We start from the raw sequence: 16,754 nt of genomic DNA, 5'->3' as shown, positions 1-16,754 counted from the left end.
ATATAATTAAAAGGTTTGAGAAATATATTATAATTGTGGTTAGGGTGAGAGTGCTTGATCCTTAGGATGGGCCCACTTGTAGTTTTAAAGCCGACCTGAGCAATCTTGTTTGGACATATATGAATAGCCAGGTCATGATGAGGGCTGTCTATATATGAATTATTCAGTCCAACTACGTGTGCCTTCACAATTTCACCTGTTCTGTAGAGTTTATAATTTCTGCAATTGTTCTTACAACTAGGGATGAAAATGGAACCAAATTGGAGAAGAAAAACATGTTTAACCGTGTTTAGTATTTTGTTTTTGCATGGTGGAGTGGTAGAATGGTCCTGGAAAGCGTAGTAGAAGTAACAAATAATGGTGGATAGATCTGAAACTTGAAGGAAGGCAATAAGGGGAGAGCAGCCTAGGATTATGGGTTTCCATACCACTCTCTGCTTTTGTCTTTACTTTTAGTTTACATCTCCCTTCACTTTTCAGTGCCCCTTCCTGTTCACTACCCACCAATTTCAACCAATTAATGTCTTGTGGGGTAGAAAACCAGAACCAAAGAATATAACTGCAGAGTCATTCGATAAATTGTGATATATGATATTCCAGCCTTTTGATCATAATATACTTTTAAGATCTTTTGATAAATTTGTGCTTCATCTACTTGAGATTTTAGATTCTGGCCTTTTGCTTAGCCTGGAAGAACAGAGAAGTATTTGATTATTATTTATACCAGAAATGAATCACTCCTTTTTTTCCTACCAGGCTATCCAACAATATCATTAACAAGGCTAACTAATAACAACTTTGGCTAAATTATAGCCACTATTTTTTTAATCACATTTCTTTTCTTCATTTTTTTTTAGTACGTGGGGTGGGTGATCGAAGTCACAGAAACATATAATGATGTAGTGGGTTTAGATTTGTGTGTAATTTACCTAAAAAGGAAAGTGGAAGTTCCATTCTATATGGGTGGGGATAGGGCGCAGGGGTTTGGCATAGGATGTAGACGGTGCATTAATTGGTCAACAATTATTCACTCGATAATAGAATGAATGGGATACAAATTTAGAAACTTGAACGAAGAAGGCAATAAACAGCCAGAATTATTCCAAATAATGTAATAATTCACTCTTTTAATTCAAAAATAGCGTGGTGGTTGTTTTTAGTTTCTTCTTTTAGAAAAAAATACGTTTTTGTTTGCTAGTTAGTTAGGCTTTTTTAAAAGACAAAAAACAAGCGGTCATTTTAGTCTTTTAATTTTTTTATCTCATTTTTCTCAATATGTATTTCATTTGCAAATTTTTTCAAATGTAACTGTAAATTTGTATTAAATGATTTAAAATTCTGTACATAAAAATTATAATTGATAATTAATATGAATGGACTAAAATGAACCAAATTTAAATTAAATATAGAATTAAAATAGTAATTAAATTTTTTATTTTCTATCATTTAATAAAATGTTTTCTATCAAAGTATGTATCATCAATTTTGAACTTCCATAGTTGAACTACAACAAAAGTGTAATATTTTTGTCAAATGTGAAAAGCAAAAAGCACAGCATTATATGTTATTTTTGCAAACTCGTGATTTGAATTAATTCCAACGCTGTCTACATTCGAGAAGATGACAATGGAAAATGGATGTGTTTGATTTTTTTTAATGTATTTTTGCCAATAAAGTTTTGAAAACGAAAATAATAATAATAATAATAAGCTATTAAAATGGCTATGGTGGTCCCGATGGGCAGGGCGCGTGGAAACCACGTCCTGGCAAATCGGTTTCACTTTCACCGTTTTAAATAAACGGATTGAGTCGGTATGGTCAGCTTAAAAACCCCATCTCTCTTCTGGATGTGTTTCCAATTAAGGTATGGTATTTGATCCTTTCCCTCCTTTTTTTTCTCGTTTTCCCTTTTATATGCCCACTTGGATTTCTTTTTTTTTTTTTCTTTTCTGAAAATCATTTCATACGTAAGAAGTTTCTACAAATTTAATATCTTCGATAAACACTATTTGTGATCATGGGTAATTTCTAAGCTTGTCGAGTAGATTACTTACTAAAAATATGGGTTCGAACTTCAACTCGAGCAAATCAATAACAAATTGAGATTGTTTGAATCATCTATGATAACCCAATAGGAGGTGGCGCGAAAAATATGAGTTTTAGAATGGATCCTCTCAAAAATACGTCATTTCTATGCATCTTATCAAACTTGGCACAACTCTAATGTATGTGGTCGAACATGGTATCCATGCCCATGCAAAGTTCTATGTGTATGTACTTAGCTCGGTTGACTCGACATGACGTGTTCCAACTATACATCAACAATTGTTACAATACAATTTCGAATCCGTCTTTCTCAGGATCTCTGTGTCAATTCCAGAATAGTCTTATTCTAATCCACCTTTAACGTGCTAATTTAATATTTTAGAAGAATAGTCATATCAAGATTTATAATTTATTTGGGGAGAATCTCCTTATTTTTCTTTTGCATTTTTACTATTGGACTAATTCATGGCTTAATATATGCATATGTATTATATGAATGGAAAACCTACATTTATATTAATTATTTTTTAACTAAGTTTTAAAGAATCACTACACATGTATAAATTGCACCCTAACTTCAAGTGTTTAAATTGTATTAGATTCCTGTTTAATTATTTAGAAAGTGTTGTTTTTAACATTCAAGAAATAGACAATTCAATGATTACACAAGTTTGTTTAAATAGGAAAAAAAAAGTGTCGTATTTTCCTTCTTAATTTCAATGCGTGATTTACCCCCTCCCCTCAAAAGCATCACATTATGAGTACTAAAAAAATGAATTCATTAAAAGAAAAAAAAAAAGAGATAGTTTCAATATAATATGAATAATAAAACCCTCGATATCTAACGATTTTTGTAATATTATATTAAATGTTAAAAAATACTTATCTATGCTATAATTTCATTAAATTATTAATTTAGTTATTGTTACTTCGACTTTAATACACAACAATTTTATTACTATATTTTAAAAAATGCAACAATTTAATCTATTAATAAAAATCTTATCAATTTAACTGTCGATTTGTATTATATAATAATTTAGTATTTTTAATTTATAAACCCATTTGATTGTATCGATCTACACAGATTAAAAATATATTGACAAAAATTACAATTATTCAGATATTATATTGTTAAAAATTAAGAAAATAATTATGTTGATCCTGTTGAGAGTTGAACTCAAGACCTCCCGCTTACTAAATCGGTGCTCTAACCAACTGAGCTACAAGAGCAACTTTAATAAAAATAACTATTGTTTTTAATTCAATATTTAAAATGCTTTATCGCGATTAATATTTATTTTGTGCAAATATAAATCCACAAATTTTATTTTAAACAAAATATCAAGTAATTTATTTCGAATTTATTTATTAAGAGCATTTAATTGATGTCACGTAGGACAGGTGGCGCCTATACTATAACCGTACAGCCTCCATTTTGTTAGCGCTTCGTTTCAATTTTGAAGTTTTTGCAGAGGAAAGAAAGAAAAGAGGGAGATGAAGATTCAGTGCGACGCCTGCAACAAAGACGAGGCGCTGCTGTTCTGCACCGCCGACGACGCCGCCCTCTGCGAAGCCTGCGACCACCGCGTCCACCGCGCCAATATCCTCGCCTCCAAACACCACCGCTTCCCCCTCCTCCACCCTTCCAACGACCACTTCCCCCTCTGCGACATCTGCCAGGTTCCCCTTTTCTCATCATTAGGGTTTCGATTTCGACCAAATTGATTGATGATTCTTCTCTTTTTGTTTGCAGGAGAGGCGAGCTTTTCTGTTCTGCCAGCAGGACCGAGCGATTCTATGCCGAGACTGCGATCTTCCCATCCACGCCGTCAACGAACTCACCCAGAAACATGATCGATTCCTACTGACTGGGATTAAGCTTTCTTGTGTTTCTGCGCTCAACGCGGCCTCTTCTTCATCCGAGGCGAGCTTCGCGTTTAATTCTGACCCTAATTCGCAACCCCTGTTCGAGAAGACTGCCAATGCTTCTGCCCCTGTTTCGCATTCGCCTTCTCTTGCCGAGAGTTCGATGTCTAACGTGCCGGTGGCGGCTGCCTCCGCCGATGGGGGTGACCCGACGGATACCGTGTCGGAGTATTTGATTGAGACGATTCCCGGATGGAATTTGGAGGAGTTTCTCGATTCGTCCTCTGCTCCTTTTGGTTTCTATAAGGTCTGCAACTCTGGATTTACGGAACCGCAGATTTTTCTAATCTTTTTCCTGGAGATGGATCTTGTTTTCTTTTTTTCTGTTTTTAATTACTGTTTTAATTAACCCAGTTGCAGAGCGATGATGGTGACTGGGTTTTTCCATTTCTTGATGATTTAGTTGAACTAGAAACGAGCCGGGATTCTCTCGCATCAGTTCCTCTGTTTTGTACAGAAGTGAGCTGGGAGATTGAGTTGAACGAGAGAAATGGAGGTGGGAACGAGAAAGCCAGAGGAGGAGGCGGCGGCGGCGGTAGGTGGAGTCGGAGGGACGACGGATTTACGGTGCCGGAGATTTGTGTTTGGTCGAGAAGATACAGATCCTCTTGACATCTCTGGATTGAACTCTGAAATCCCCCTGCTTTTCCTGTAAATGGCAGCAGCCTTTTTGTGCTTGTGAATTTTGTACATTTTGAAATTTGTCACGAGAGAGACGAGTGAAAAAGCTCCCTCTTCTTTTGCCTCATCAAACCTTCAACTCCATGGATTCTCCTTTTCTACATCCTTTTGAAACTCATTCAAGTTGGTTATAAAACTCATGAACCTTACTAATCTCCCTGACTTCATTTCTCAAAACTGTTTTCTAGAAAATTTCAAAGTTTAATGATAATCAATCTTAATTTGTTACAACTCCAAGCCCATACACAAGACACTCAACTTCATTAGGCAATTCATCACACGACATTGAAACACAGAAAAGGTTAAAATTAAAGCACACTTCCCATCAAACCAATCAATGAACCAACAATAAAAAGAGGTAATTTCTATAGCTGCATATCCACTAGCAAATGAATGAAAATTGAAACAGCTTTCCGTTTGATTAGGGGCGTCGGCAGTGGGCCTTGCACATGTACCGGCAGTCGTAGAAGCAAGGCCCGCCGCAGTGAAGTGGGCAGTCCAATCTCATTCCTCTGCATCTTCCTCTCACCACGCATTGACCAAATTCCCCTGTTTTATAATCTCCCTCATCGTACATTCTCTTCCTGAATACATGATTTTGATTCCTCCCGGACCCTCTTCTTCTCCCTCCGCCGCCGCGTCCCGATTTCGGCTGTCCTCCACAACCCCATTTCCACCACCCACCTCCGCCGCCGCCTCCTCCGCCGCCCCACCCCCACCCCCACCCATAGCCACCGCCGCCTCCTCTGCCGGAGCCGTTCTGCTTGCTCACCTCAACCGTAGTAGTAGTATTGCTAGAGCTCTCATTTCTTCCCTCCGAGAACGTCAGAAAAGTGACATTAGTACGCATTGTGCCATTTTTCAAACCATCCGCCATTGACCCATAAATCAGTGCCGCAAAAACCACCGCCAGAGCGCAGAATTTCATTAGATTTTGGCAGGCCATACCCATCTGTGGCACTTGATTCCAGCTACTGTTTGGAAACCCACATGGCAATCCACTGGCGGTAGATATAATATAAGTATACGACGTAGTTTAGTTTGTACCCCACACACACAGAAACAGGGGGTGAGTGTATAATTTCTTCTTATTCTGGAAGAAACAGTAACCGAACCAACGTGCAGTACAGGTGTGGATGGCTTGAAGCCTACTTTTGTCCCCCACTTCCAATTGGCAATAAGCAATAACCAATAACCAACCCCCCCTAGTTTTGTGGAAAGATTATATACCATATATTTTCTGACTCAATGTTGTATGAAAAGTATGATATTAGAAGAAATTACAGTAGCATAAACCATGGCAGGTCTTGTTGGGCAGTTTCTTATGATCATAAAGTTACATATTTAGGACCCACTTGCGTTTGTTTGTTTGGTAGGCGCGGGTGAGGGCTGGATGATGGCGAGTGTCAGAGGTGTGGCAAAGTGGTGGTGGATACCAACGGAAATGGTTACGTACCATCGCAAATTTTTTTTTCTTTCCTTCTTTCGATAGATAATAGGGAAGAATGATAAAATTGAATTTTTTTTTGTAAGTTGGGGAAATTTTAACGGTTCAGGTTAATCGGTAAAATGTGAATGTTATTCTTCAAATTATATACATAAACAAAATGAGAGTCAAGTTATCAAAGCGAACATAACTTAGTGGTAATTAGCATATATCTCAAATCAATAGGCCGTGAATTCAATCTCCACCCTCGTCTATTGAGTCAAGTTATCTATATAAATTTGAAGTAGAGTTTATGGTGATTGATGTTATTGTGATAATATGTTTTGTTTGAATGATACAGTAATTTTTGGAAAATAACTTGAATAGGTCATTTTTTTATTGAAAATAACTTGAATAGGTCATTTTTTATTGAAAATGAATATTATTTTAGAGTGCAACCAGTTAAATGAGTGGTAATATCGTTGAAGTTAAAATTCAAGTCTTTAAATATTTGTGCATTGCTTTTAATTTGACGGTACGAGTAACAAGTCCTCCAATATTTTATTAATTTTTATTTTGGTTTTTCTTTTAATCTATAAAAAACTTATGATTATTATGTACAAAAGACATTTGTTATTGTGTTGCCTTAGATTAATGGTATAGATGAGTTCTCATGTTATTATGAACTGCTTTTTCAGTTGAATTTACTAGCGTAATATCTACTGTGATTATTATATCAAAAGTACCAATGATATCAAAACAATCTTTTTTTCTTCTTATTCTTCAAAAGACAATAATCAAGTTTTATTATTTTAAATATTATTTTATCAAATTAAATATATTTAGACAGAACGATATCACAAATTCGTTGTAGTCTAGTTGGTTAGGATACTCGGTTCTCACCCGAGAGACCCGGGTTCGATTCCCGGCAACGGAATTTTTTAAAAGCTTTTTGCCCTTTTTCCTTATTTATTGTAGTGCTATGGTATCTGCAATCTAGGGTTTTAGGGACTGGGGTTTTTATTTGAGGACGGCTCCGCAGCTCCAGAGATTTATCATCAATTTTACAGCAACCCATTCTCAGACTTCCTTAGATACTCGCAATGGGGAAGAAGAAGAAATTCTTCGACAAGAAGAACTCCGCAACTTTCCAATTATTTGCTCGTGACTCCACCGATCCCAATTACGATGGAACTCCCGCCACCGATCGTGTTTTTGTTCGTATCGACAACCACCCTTACTCTCTCCCTGCTTTCGAGGATGATGGCCCTGGCCCTGCCGATGCTTCCGCTTCTGGCTACTTCAATGAAGATCCTAACTCCATATTTGCCGATGCTCCCGACGATGATGACGAAGAGGATGGAGCTTTTGGGACTTCCGCGCGGTCTCGTGGAGAAATTGGCGGGCCAGCGCCATTGCCGGAAGATATTAGAAGGGAGATTTTGGAGCTCGGGTTTCCTGATGATGGTTACAATTATTTGCTGCACCTTAGGGAGATTAAGAATACTGGTGGTGGTTCGGCATTCTATCAGAACCCCAAGGCCAAGCTGGATCAGCTTCCACGAGATGAGAAGGTTGGGTTTTTTTGTTAATGTTTTTGGGTATAGGAGTACGAAAATATGGAGTGCGATAATAACTGTATGAATAAGGGACGTGATCGTATTCGGCATTATACAGTGTTTGACCTTTTTTCTGAGAACAAGCAACCGGTTTAGGAACGTACTGTTATGTTTCTAGATAAGCGTTTTTGCCTTTTCGTACCATAATGTTCTTTGATTGTTTTGTAGGCGTATGATGCTTCCAGAGTGCTTGTGTCTAAAGGGAATAATGATGGTGATGAGAACTTCATCTACAAGGTTGCATCCAAGACTGTTGGAGTCAAGGTTCAAAATGCAGTTGACCCTGACATAGCTGCACTGCTTGATGACGATGATTTATCACGATTTGGTTCTGATGTTGAGGACCTGGAAGAGGACTTTGTAGTTCAGGCAAACTTACGTGAAGAAGGGGAAGATGATACAACTGACAATAGGTTTAGCGTCGCTGATAATGTTAATAAAAAATCTTCTGGTGACCACATTTTTGAGGATGCAGATATGGACCATGTGGAGGAGGAAAGCGAGAATAGTGATGCTGATAAGCCACGAACTCGTCGGCTTTTGGATGAGCAATTTGACACTGTTAGTTCCCAACACTTTATGCATTTCAGTTCTGTAGATTATTATTAACACGCTTCTTATTATATATATTTTGGTACCATATTGAAATTTCATGTTCACAATTTGCCTTCTCAGATGGTGGTTTGGTTTTCTGTGCCTGTGAAAAGTATGTACCATCAAATTTAGTAATAGTTAATTTTAATTTCAAATTTCAATTGGCAATAAAACTTTTAGGTTCTGTCCAAGACTTCAATAGTTAAATATCCAAGCATCAGGGTTAACCAAAGAATTGCCTCGTTTTTTTTTTTTGGCCTAATGACTAGAAATATTTGAACCTTCTTTTCCTTTTTCACCCCAAATGGTGGTATGGTAAGGGCTTAGGATGTTTGGAAGATGCCCTCCAAGGTCTTGGATTCAAGCTCCCAGGTTGAGTACTTAATAACTAAATACTAATTAAAAAATAAAAGAATATTTGTTGGATTTCCAGTTCGCAGTTCCTACAACATGATTGCAGAGTTTTTATCTTTTCTTAAATATTTTCCTTCTACTGGATTTCAAATTTCAGTAACATACCTGTAGTGTTTGATTTCTCCATGTATTTGAATTTTTCCAATTAGTTTTGTGGTTAATTTGATGGAGAATAAATATCAGTAAGTTTCGAGTACCTATTTATTTATCTTTGATATTTTACCAATAATTTCTTATACTATTAGTATTTAAGCTAGGCCTTAATCAGATTCTCGCTAGAATTCCTATTTTAGAACTATTGTCAGTCAGATCATTTCCAATGAATTACCTGGGTTCTTCACTTATTCAATATTGGGTCCTGCTATTTTTTACTTATGAAATAAGGAAGATAAACCTGTTAGAAGAGTTTAGGGAGGCAGTGTGCCAGTAATTTAGTGGGCTAGCAGGCAAGAAAGCAATAATCGATTACTTGAGGCAATGTGACAGTAGAGGAACCTGCTATAGTTCACTCCTTTAGTAGTTAGGGAGGGTGGAGGCCTCTTACATGCTCTCCATTGCAACCCTTTCTTTTCTTCTCATCGAGTTTGAGCTACTGCGACATGCGACCTATCATTCCATTTTCTTCATGTGCTTGAGATATTGTTTTCCTTCCTAGAATTTTCTGTGAGAGGATTTATTTTACCTCATAATTTATGATGGATACAGCTCTTAAGCCGGGACTATGCATCTAGTGACAATGATGGCAGTGATTGTGATGAACATGATGGTTGTGTAGCTGAAGAAGATGAATCCCTTGCTCGGAAGCTCAAGCATGCCTTTGGCGATCATGGTAAGGATGACTTGGAACTCGATAAAGGATATAAGGCTCCTGCAGATATATTAAGTGGTAAAGAGAGATTGGAAGATAAAGAACTTCTGCAGTCTGCCAGCGATGTGATTCATCGGTGTATGGAATATGCTGAGATGTACCAAAATGAAGATGATGACAATGAAAATGAAGATGAATTTATATTTGAGGAGAGCAGTGATGAATCAGAAGTTTGGGACTGTGAGACCATTGTTTCTACATGTTCTAATCTCAATAACCATCCTGGGAAAATCATAGCTCCTGAAATAACCCGAAGGAAGAAGTTGGCTGAAACTGTCTCTGGAGCCCTTAATTCCAATAATCATGTGATAACGCTTAGAGGGAAAGAGAAGCTACCGGTGGACTTTCTACCTCATGGTCGAAAAGTCGTAGACAAAATGATAGATGTTGGCAGCTTGAGAACTGAACATCAGAAGAGGAAGCCACATGGTCAGGAGTCCAAGGAAGAGAAGAAGGAGAGAAAGGTAACTTGGAGGCTTCATAAGTTTAGAGATATTTGTATTGTATTTAAGTAGAAATCTTGGTGATAATTCTTTGTCTAAATCTAAATTATAGATATCAGTGGGTCTGTGCATTTGAAATTAGCCTATGTTTATTGTTATTTGACGACCTAGTAATCCATGCAGGCTGCTATCAAGGAAGCACGACGTGAAGCAAGGCGCACGAAAAAAGAAATGAAGGGGCTTTACAAGGGGGAAGCTCATCGTGCTCAGAAAGTAGTTGCTGTTTGTGGTCCATCATCCATTCATCTTATGTAAGTATACCAACCAAAAATTGTTTTTTTGCTGTTTGATGACGAGAGAGGAAAAAGTGAAAAACCTAGCTGGTCAGAGTAATTTAATTCTCTATACCTGTTATCCATGATATTTTCTTGTGGAAATTGGTAGTCGTTATAGACCTTCACGAGCCACAATTGACTGGAGACTGTGTCACGATTTATTATATTGATTAGTTTCAATGTCTGAAGATTGAATAATGGCGAGTTTGTAAATGTTGTTTCGGGTGAAATAATTCTCTTCTTTTTGGATGTTATTGCTAATCATTGATTAGTTTCAATGTCTGAAGATTGAATAATGGCGAGTTTGTAAATGTTGTTTCGGGTGAAATAATTCTCTTCTTTTTGGATGTTATTGCTAATCAGGAGTTTAATGAGTCGTAACTTTTATACAGTTGAATATTGTTTCTCGGATGATATAGCCTAATGAATCAAGTTAATATGCTTAAATGAACCTCATGGCTTGTGCCAGCGTACAAATTTTGACAGGAATTACAAGTTTCAACTGACCAATGTTAACTGCGAACTTTACTTTTGGTTTTCATAGTGATCTTAGATATTTTGTTTCAGGTGAGGAGGGCATTTTGATGCTAGTCAAAAGAACTTTTGTTCATTCGTAACAAGATTGAGCTGCTGGGGAGAAGTTTCCAAAACAATACTTGTACAGAACGAAGAAACTACAGAATATGTTCAGGGGAACAAGAAAGACTGTGTTCAGCGATTCCTTGATATCCGCCGCATTCTTGCTCAATCCGGCTGATTCTTTGTTTGATCTAGATAGTCTGTAACACATCATGAGATGTTTTCACTCGAGCATATTTATTAAATTTAAAGGCGGTTGCTTCAACTTGCATACTTTTTCTTGGACCATGAATAGTTGAATTGAATTCATGAGAGGCTTCAAGATAATCGTGTATTTTTGTTTTTTCCTATACTATATAACATATATCAAGCGATGCAGTTAGTTTTTTAATGAATTTATTTAGTGTTCTTTATGCGTCTGCGCACTGTACAAATGAACTGCCTTTTTCCAGGCACTCAATGTTTGGAAGCCATGGGAGCAATATTTTCCTCAGCTCTCAGATGAAAAGGTAACTGTCTAACACAATTATCTCTAGAATTAGTCTTGTTCCTGGGAGATAAGCCAATGCTATATTTTTCTCTCGGCAATTGAAATCAATTGTTTCTCAAATAATATACTGCGACCATGTGTGGTGCTAATTGAAAAGGATGATACAACTCAACTATATATAGTTTTAACATTATCACAAGAGCAAGTGTATAACTGTATCCCCTGGATGTTTCAGGATCATACTTGTCCGTGGGGAATGGGACTTTCGTAGCCTCCTCCAAAGTTGGGGGTCGGATTCCACGGACCGTAGTCTTCCTCCATTTCTGAATGAACCTTGTAATGGGTGTGATCTCCATGCACAGGTTCATGAGGAGTCGTTGAAGGTGAATCCGGTAATGGCGAGAACAAACGTGATGCTGCAGATGTTACGATAGCAAACATCATAATGCCGAAGAGTAAAGAGCGAATGACCGTGTGAAGTGTCACTGTTGCCATGCTACCTGTGTGTGGTATCTAACTGGGTACAGTTTTAAGGTTGGTGTTTCTTGTAACGCATAGTTTATTCAAGTCTTTAAGTCTCAAATACATTGGAGGGCTCCTAATTTATGAGAAACGCATCTAAAGCATAATCAGTGCAGTGTTTGAATTAAATTGAAATTTCCAATCTTATCATACGGGGTGAATGACATATCATGTTTCTTTCATGCATATGGTGTTTTAATAAAATGGTTGGTATAATTTAATTATTTAAGTTAAATAATAGAAATGTTAATTTCTCTATGTTTGGATTGGGATAAAGCCATATAATTTGAATATTCATATAGATTTAAACTACCCATTTATTTGTAAAATAATTAAAAACAAAATAAGAAAATTTATTTTTTCTATTTTTTGTTTCTATGCTGCATGGGTTTTTCAATTATAAATTTAGTCTCTAAACTTTCATAATAAAATTTAATCGGTTTCTAAACTTTAATAAATGTGTAATAATAAAGTCTTTTAATTTTGTGTTTAATAGGTATTTTAAAATTAATAGATCTATTATGCATTTAATTTTGTATTTGATAAATCTCTTAATTTTAAAAACATCAAGATTTTATTAGACACAAAATTAAAAATTTTGAGATCTGCTGGTACTTTTTGAAGTTTAGAAATTTTTAGGCATTTTCTAAAGTCGAATGACCTATTAAAAATAATATTAAAAGTTTAGAGATCACATTTTTAAATATTAAAAAATTTATTGGACAAAATTTTAAAAATTTAAAAACTAAACTTAGTAATTTACAAGTCATTTGTTTATATGGTTCATCTGAGTAATTATTTAGTATAGTGTGAAATTTCATGTGTCTTATTGAAAAGGAAAGGAAGAGAACTTTGTAAATTGAAGAAAGGCCCACTTAAAATGCTCAATCAGCAATAGATTGATTGAATGTTGGCGCAATGGGGAACTATTGGTACTGTTACAGTATTCCTTGTCAACTATTTGCCTTCATTATCAATCCTCGGATTCGGAATCATCCATTTGACTTTCAAGTTTAATAGATCAGATTAAAAAAATTGTGATAAAATAACAAAAAGTAAACACAATCTGGCCCCACCCATCTGAGGAATTTGGCTGCATTCAAATATAGACGTTAGATTTGACTAGTTTAGTTGGTAAAAAAATCAGCACTTTCCATCACAAAATAAACACACTTGAGGGATGAAAAATCTACCACTGCAATAAACAAATAAACAAACAAACAAATTTAGCAGAGCCCTGATGGAACCAAATTATTATACAAAGGGCAAAACACCCAACTTAGCACATTGGAAGCTATGTAATTGAGAGACTGAAACATCTAATACCACGACACAGGTTTAAAGAAAGAGAAATCTAGCTAAGAATCATCATGGGATTGCATTGAGAAGCAGGAGCACTTGTCTTTAACTGCTTCCGTCTCACTCCCATACTCTTTGAATCTGTATTCTTCTTGCTTGCATGAAGGAGGCACCTTCCCCTCGCTATAGCATTGATTACACAAGCTAAAATGTGATTTTATCTCCTTGAATCGAGAACCGATGATAGGATAGCGGCATACGGTGCATACGTGATTTCCATGACGATTTCTGTCCCCAGTCTCTAGCTTCAACAGGGTGGACATGATACCAAAACCCCAATCCAAGTCGTTGAACATGACTAGGAACTCTGTCAACGACACAATAGAATTGTCTGTGCGGCCATGGACTTCCAGAATGTCACTGGATCCTTGAATAGGAACATATATGGACCTCAACAATTTGATATACCTGGCTGCATCGGATTTTCTGATCTGAGCACCGCCATCGTTCACAGGTCGCCATACAAGTGCATCGAATGCAACCCGCTTTCTCTTTTCGGGGGGGCCAGAGCAAATGGGAGCAAGAACAGCGAAAAACATGCCCAAGTCCACCCTTCCTGAGCCTGACTCGTCCAAGACAGAGAGTATCCTCTCGTTGATGGCTTTGACAGCTCCCTGGAAGGTCTCTGGCTTCAAGAAATTCAATAATCTACGAAGAATTTCTTCCAAGCTAGGCTTGCGTATGGACTTCTCAGGTACACCACTACCTGAATATGACACTGGCACGTCACGTTCACTGATTTCCTTCTTAATAAGTTCCACATCACAGCGATTCAATCTGGTAATCTTCTGAAAGGTCCTAATTTCAAGTGCACTAGACAGTTCTCGTCTCAAAACAGTCTTCTCCCCAATGGCTTTAAATTTTGAGGCTTCCACAACTATAAAAGCCCCCTCTCCATTCGAACTACCATTACCTTTCAACTTCTTTTTCTGCAATTGCTTCATATGTGATATTGCATCGTGTAATTCGACCCTGTTAGTCATTTTCAAGGCTTCCTTTAAGGCTTTCTTAGCGTCCTCAGTTTCCCCAGCACCCAACAAGGACACAGCTTTATTCAGCTGAGCCCGCCAATGGTTAGGCCACACAGCCAAAACTCTAGTATACATTTCTGAAGCTCTCTGGAACCTGCCTAAGTCCATATAAAGTCCACCCAAATTATACAAAGCATCCACATGACCAGGTTTCAAGTCAATTGCTTTTTGAAACACCTCTATTGCTCTCTCATCTTCCCCCATTGCATGCAAAGCCGAGGCCAAATCACAGTGAGCATCAGCATAATCCGGTTTCATGAATATGGCCTCTTCCAAGGCCTTTACGGCCGCCCTATATTCCCCTACCCCGAATAGAGCACTACCCAAAAGTTTCAAAGCTCTAAAATGTGTGGGACAAAGAATTGCAGCTTCTCTATAGTATTCACAAGCACTTAAAACCATACCTTCGCCTTCAAGTGCAATACCAAGATTCACATAAATTTGTGGAAGCAAATATCCCCACTGGTTTCCACCCGCCTCGGCCGCCTCCAGTGCCAGCAGAAACTCTTCCTTTGCCTCTTTGAACTTTCCAAGAACATACAAGCAATTCCCAGCTCTAAAATGCGGCCTCACGTCAGTAGGCTGCAACTCACAAGCCCTCTTGAAGCTCACCAGAGCCTCCTTAAAGAGCTGGTGCTCATATAAAACCCTACCAATTGCCATATGCCCATCAAAAGCCTCCTCTCTGGATCGCGCTCGATCTGCTCGGGTTCTCAACACCCCTAACTCCTTCAGAAATGAAGCATATTCATGGCCAGACTCTTCCCAGAATACCCTCTTATCCGAAAGCTCCGAAGACGGCCCCAATTCTCTCGACCAGCCGGCATCAGAGTAGGCATCGAAATTGTCCCCCTTCAACTTCCCATCCTTAGCCTGCTTCGCCTTCAACCTTTTGATCAAAACCTCCAAATCATCCACAATCTTCCAAGTATCATCAAAGACAATGCCGTGATTCGGCGACAACGCCCACGCTGCCGTTCTCTGCTTCTTCTGCGACTCCAAAGCACGCTCGTCGGTAATCGAAGAGGACGAAGCCTCTGAAGTTACCATAATTCCCTTGCCATCGTCCTGATTAAGCTCCAATTCAAGCGCGTCGAAGTCACGGTCCACATCTCCCGCACCATCGTCATAAGTCCGCAACAATCCCTCAAAAGTTAAACCCTTGTCGCCCTGGATAAAATCCCCATACGTCCGAAACACCTCGTCGAGAATAGCATTGATCTGCTCGTCGCTGAACTTGACCCTAGGGTTAACAGCCACAACAAGCGCAGCCATTTCGTCCCTATTGAGACCTCCATCATGGTTGGCGTCGAATTTATGGAAGATCCTCTTCACCTTCTCCGATCTGCTCCCTCTCGTCGACATTGTTAAAACTAGAAGGGGGGAAACAGATGAAAATAAAACACAACTGCAGCGTCGAAATTGAGGGACGAAAAAAGAGAAGGGAGGATGAAATTAGGAAGGCGGACAAATGAATGAATCAATCCATTAGGGTTTTAATTCTGGATAAGAGCATAAGAGGATTTCTCCTTTTTCTTGGTTACATTGGATCTGGAAAGCGAAAGGGAAAGGAGGAACTTCGCCCTGTCTCCTTCCCTATCTTTAATCTGTATTTTCTCGCACCCTCTTAACTCTCAACTTTATCAAATCATTTCTTATATTCTTCGTTACACTATGCTGCAATACATTTTAAATTTTTTAACCTATGGATTTTTCTAAATTAAGTTATTCAAATCTTAACCAATCAATAATATTGCCATCTCCAACCTTTCAATTTGTTATTAATATATTAACTAATTAAACTACGTTTATTAATAAAAAAAAATACACTTAATTGTAGTTTAGTATTTTTCAGCTATTTTATTAGGTTAAAGTATAATCTATAAACATGTGAATTAATTTTAGCTTATTTTATTAGGTTATTGCTTGGATGCTAGAACATTGTGTGACGTATTTCTTTTTGTTTGTTGTAGCTGTTATTTTCCACTTTTTTAAAGTTGAAGGTTTAATCTATCTACTCTACGTTATTGAATTTTCACATTTTTTCAGTTTGAATTTTCATTCTCACATTTGCAACGTAATTAAGGTAAAGCGGGGCGGCGTGTGGTTGGCGGTTTAAAGCGACGGGGAGTGGCGTGAAGTGGCAATGCATGTTCTGCCAACTGGGTTTGATGGGTAAGTTAATATAAAATACTCTCTGTGTTGGAATTCCATTTTGTTTCTTCTAATAATTATAATGTAATGTAATATGTAACCAATACCCATCAAGTGTTTCATAATTTGCTTCAATCTCGGGAGCATATTTCTTTTACTCCATTTTTTTTTGGTTGCTTTTATCATCACCGAAGGCTCAGTTTCAATGTTTAAACAGCCAATCACTTTGATTACCCCCAAAAGTGTACCAACTATCAATTATTG

At 37.5% G+C, this 16,754-nt stretch overlaps 4 protein-coding genes and 1 non-coding gene across 7 annotated transcripts; 3 read left to right on the top strand and 2 right to left on the bottom strand.

The window, feature by feature from the left end:
* The first annotated feature begins 3,459 nt into the window (after positions 1-3,459).
* Positions 3,460-4,728, top strand: LOC111007828 (B-box zinc finger protein 21-like). Of its 2 annotated transcripts, none has more exons than XM_088119428.1 (3): positions 3,460-3,729; positions 3,803-4,222; positions 4,379-4,522. In XM_088119428.1, the coding sequence occupies exons 1-3, from the start codon at positions 3,544-3,546 to the stop codon at positions 4,385-4,387; spliced, it is 615 nt and encodes a 204-aa protein (XP_087975554.1). In that variant the 5' UTR covers positions 3,460-3,543; the 3' UTR covers positions 4,388-4,522. The 2 variants fall into 2 exon arrangements, with proteins under 2 accessions (XP_087975554.1, XP_022136078.2); XM_022280386.2 differs by having other exon boundaries at positions 3,461-3,729; positions 4,330-4,728.
* Positions 4,729-4,865: 137 nt separating this feature from the next.
* Positions 4,866-6,032, bottom strand: LOC148207980 (glycine-rich protein). Its single transcript, XM_088119429.1, has one exon. The coding sequence runs from the start codon at positions 5,606-5,608 to the stop codon at positions 5,078-5,080; it is 531 nt and encodes a 176-aa protein (XP_087975555.1). The 5' UTR covers positions 5,609-6,032; the 3' UTR covers positions 4,866-5,077.
* Positions 6,033-6,946: 914 nt separating this feature from the next.
* On the top strand, positions 6,947-7,019 carry TRNAE-CUC (transfer RNA glutamic acid (anticodon CUC)). The gene has a single exon. It is a non-coding gene; the product is annotated as a tRNA-Glu (tRNA).
* Positions 7,020-7,073: 54 nt separating this feature from the next.
* Positions 7,074-11,329, top strand: LOC111006858 (Low temperature viability protein). 2 transcript variants are annotated; one of them, XM_022278947.2, is made up of 5 exons: positions 7,074-7,656; positions 7,870-8,262; positions 9,415-10,041; positions 10,204-10,331; positions 10,923-11,329. In XM_022278947.2, the coding sequence occupies exons 1-5, from the start codon at positions 7,186-7,188 to the stop codon at positions 10,924-10,926; spliced, it is 1,623 nt and encodes a 540-aa protein (XP_022134639.1). In that variant the 5' UTR covers positions 7,074-7,185; the 3' UTR covers positions 10,927-11,329. The 2 variants fall into 2 exon arrangements, with proteins under 2 accessions (XP_022134639.1, XP_087976203.1); XM_088120077.1 differs by lacking the exon at positions 10,923-11,329 and having other exon boundaries at positions 10,204-10,335.
* Positions 11,330-13,127: 1,798 nt separating this feature from the next.
* LOC111006760 (putative TPR repeat-containing protein At1g05150) lies at positions 13,128-15,979 on the bottom strand. Its single transcript, XM_022278853.2, has one exon. The coding sequence runs from the start codon at positions 15,699-15,701 to the stop codon at positions 13,305-13,307; it is 2,397 nt and encodes a 798-aa protein (XP_022134545.1). The 5' UTR covers positions 15,702-15,979; the 3' UTR covers positions 13,128-13,304.
* Positions 15,980-16,754: the final 775 nt, after the last annotated feature.

This window comes from Momordica charantia (assembly GCF_013281855.1).
Source record: "Momordica charantia cultivar OHB3-1 chromosome 11 unlocalized genomic scaffold, Mcharantia_2.0 BLBB01000011.1, whole genome shotgun sequence".
Lineage (NCBI taxonomy): Eukaryota > Viridiplantae > Streptophyta > Magnoliopsida > Cucurbitales > Cucurbitaceae > Momordica > Momordica charantia.
This window is presented reverse-complemented; position numbering and strand designations above follow the sequence as displayed.

Bases quoted from the DNA above. Each gene is read 5' to 3' on its own strand.
- LOC111007828 (XM_022280386.2), top strand. From the start codon at position 3,544: ATGAAGATTCAGTGCGACGCCTGCAACAAAGACGAGGCGCTGCTGTTC. The intron at 3,730-3,802 runs GTTCCCCTTTTC...TTTTGTTTGCAG, and splicing joins CCCTCTGCGACATCTGCCAG to GAGAGGCGAGCTTTTCTGTT. The intron at 4,223-4,329 runs GTCTGCAACTCT...TAATTAACCCAG, and splicing joins CTCCTTTTGGTTTCTATAAG to TTGCAGAGCGATGATGGTGA.
- LOC148207980 (XM_088119429.1), bottom strand. From the start codon at position 5,608: ATGGGTATGGCCTGCCAAAATCTAATGAAATTCTGCGCTCTGGCGGTG.
- LOC111006858 (XM_022278947.2), top strand. From the start codon at position 7,186: ATGGGGAAGAAGAAGAAATTCTTCGACAAGAAGAACTCCGCAACTTTC. The intron at 7,657-7,869 runs GTTGGGTTTTTT...ATTGTTTTGTAG, and splicing joins AGCTTCCACGAGATGAGAAG to GCGTATGATGCTTCCAGAGT. The intron at 8,263-9,414 runs GTTAGTTCCCAA...TGATGGATACAG, and splicing joins TGGATGAGCAATTTGACACT to CTCTTAAGCCGGGACTATGC.
- LOC111006760 (XM_022278853.2), bottom strand. From the start codon at position 15,701: ATGTCGACGAGAGGGAGCAGATCGGAGAAGGTGAAGAGGATCTTCCAT.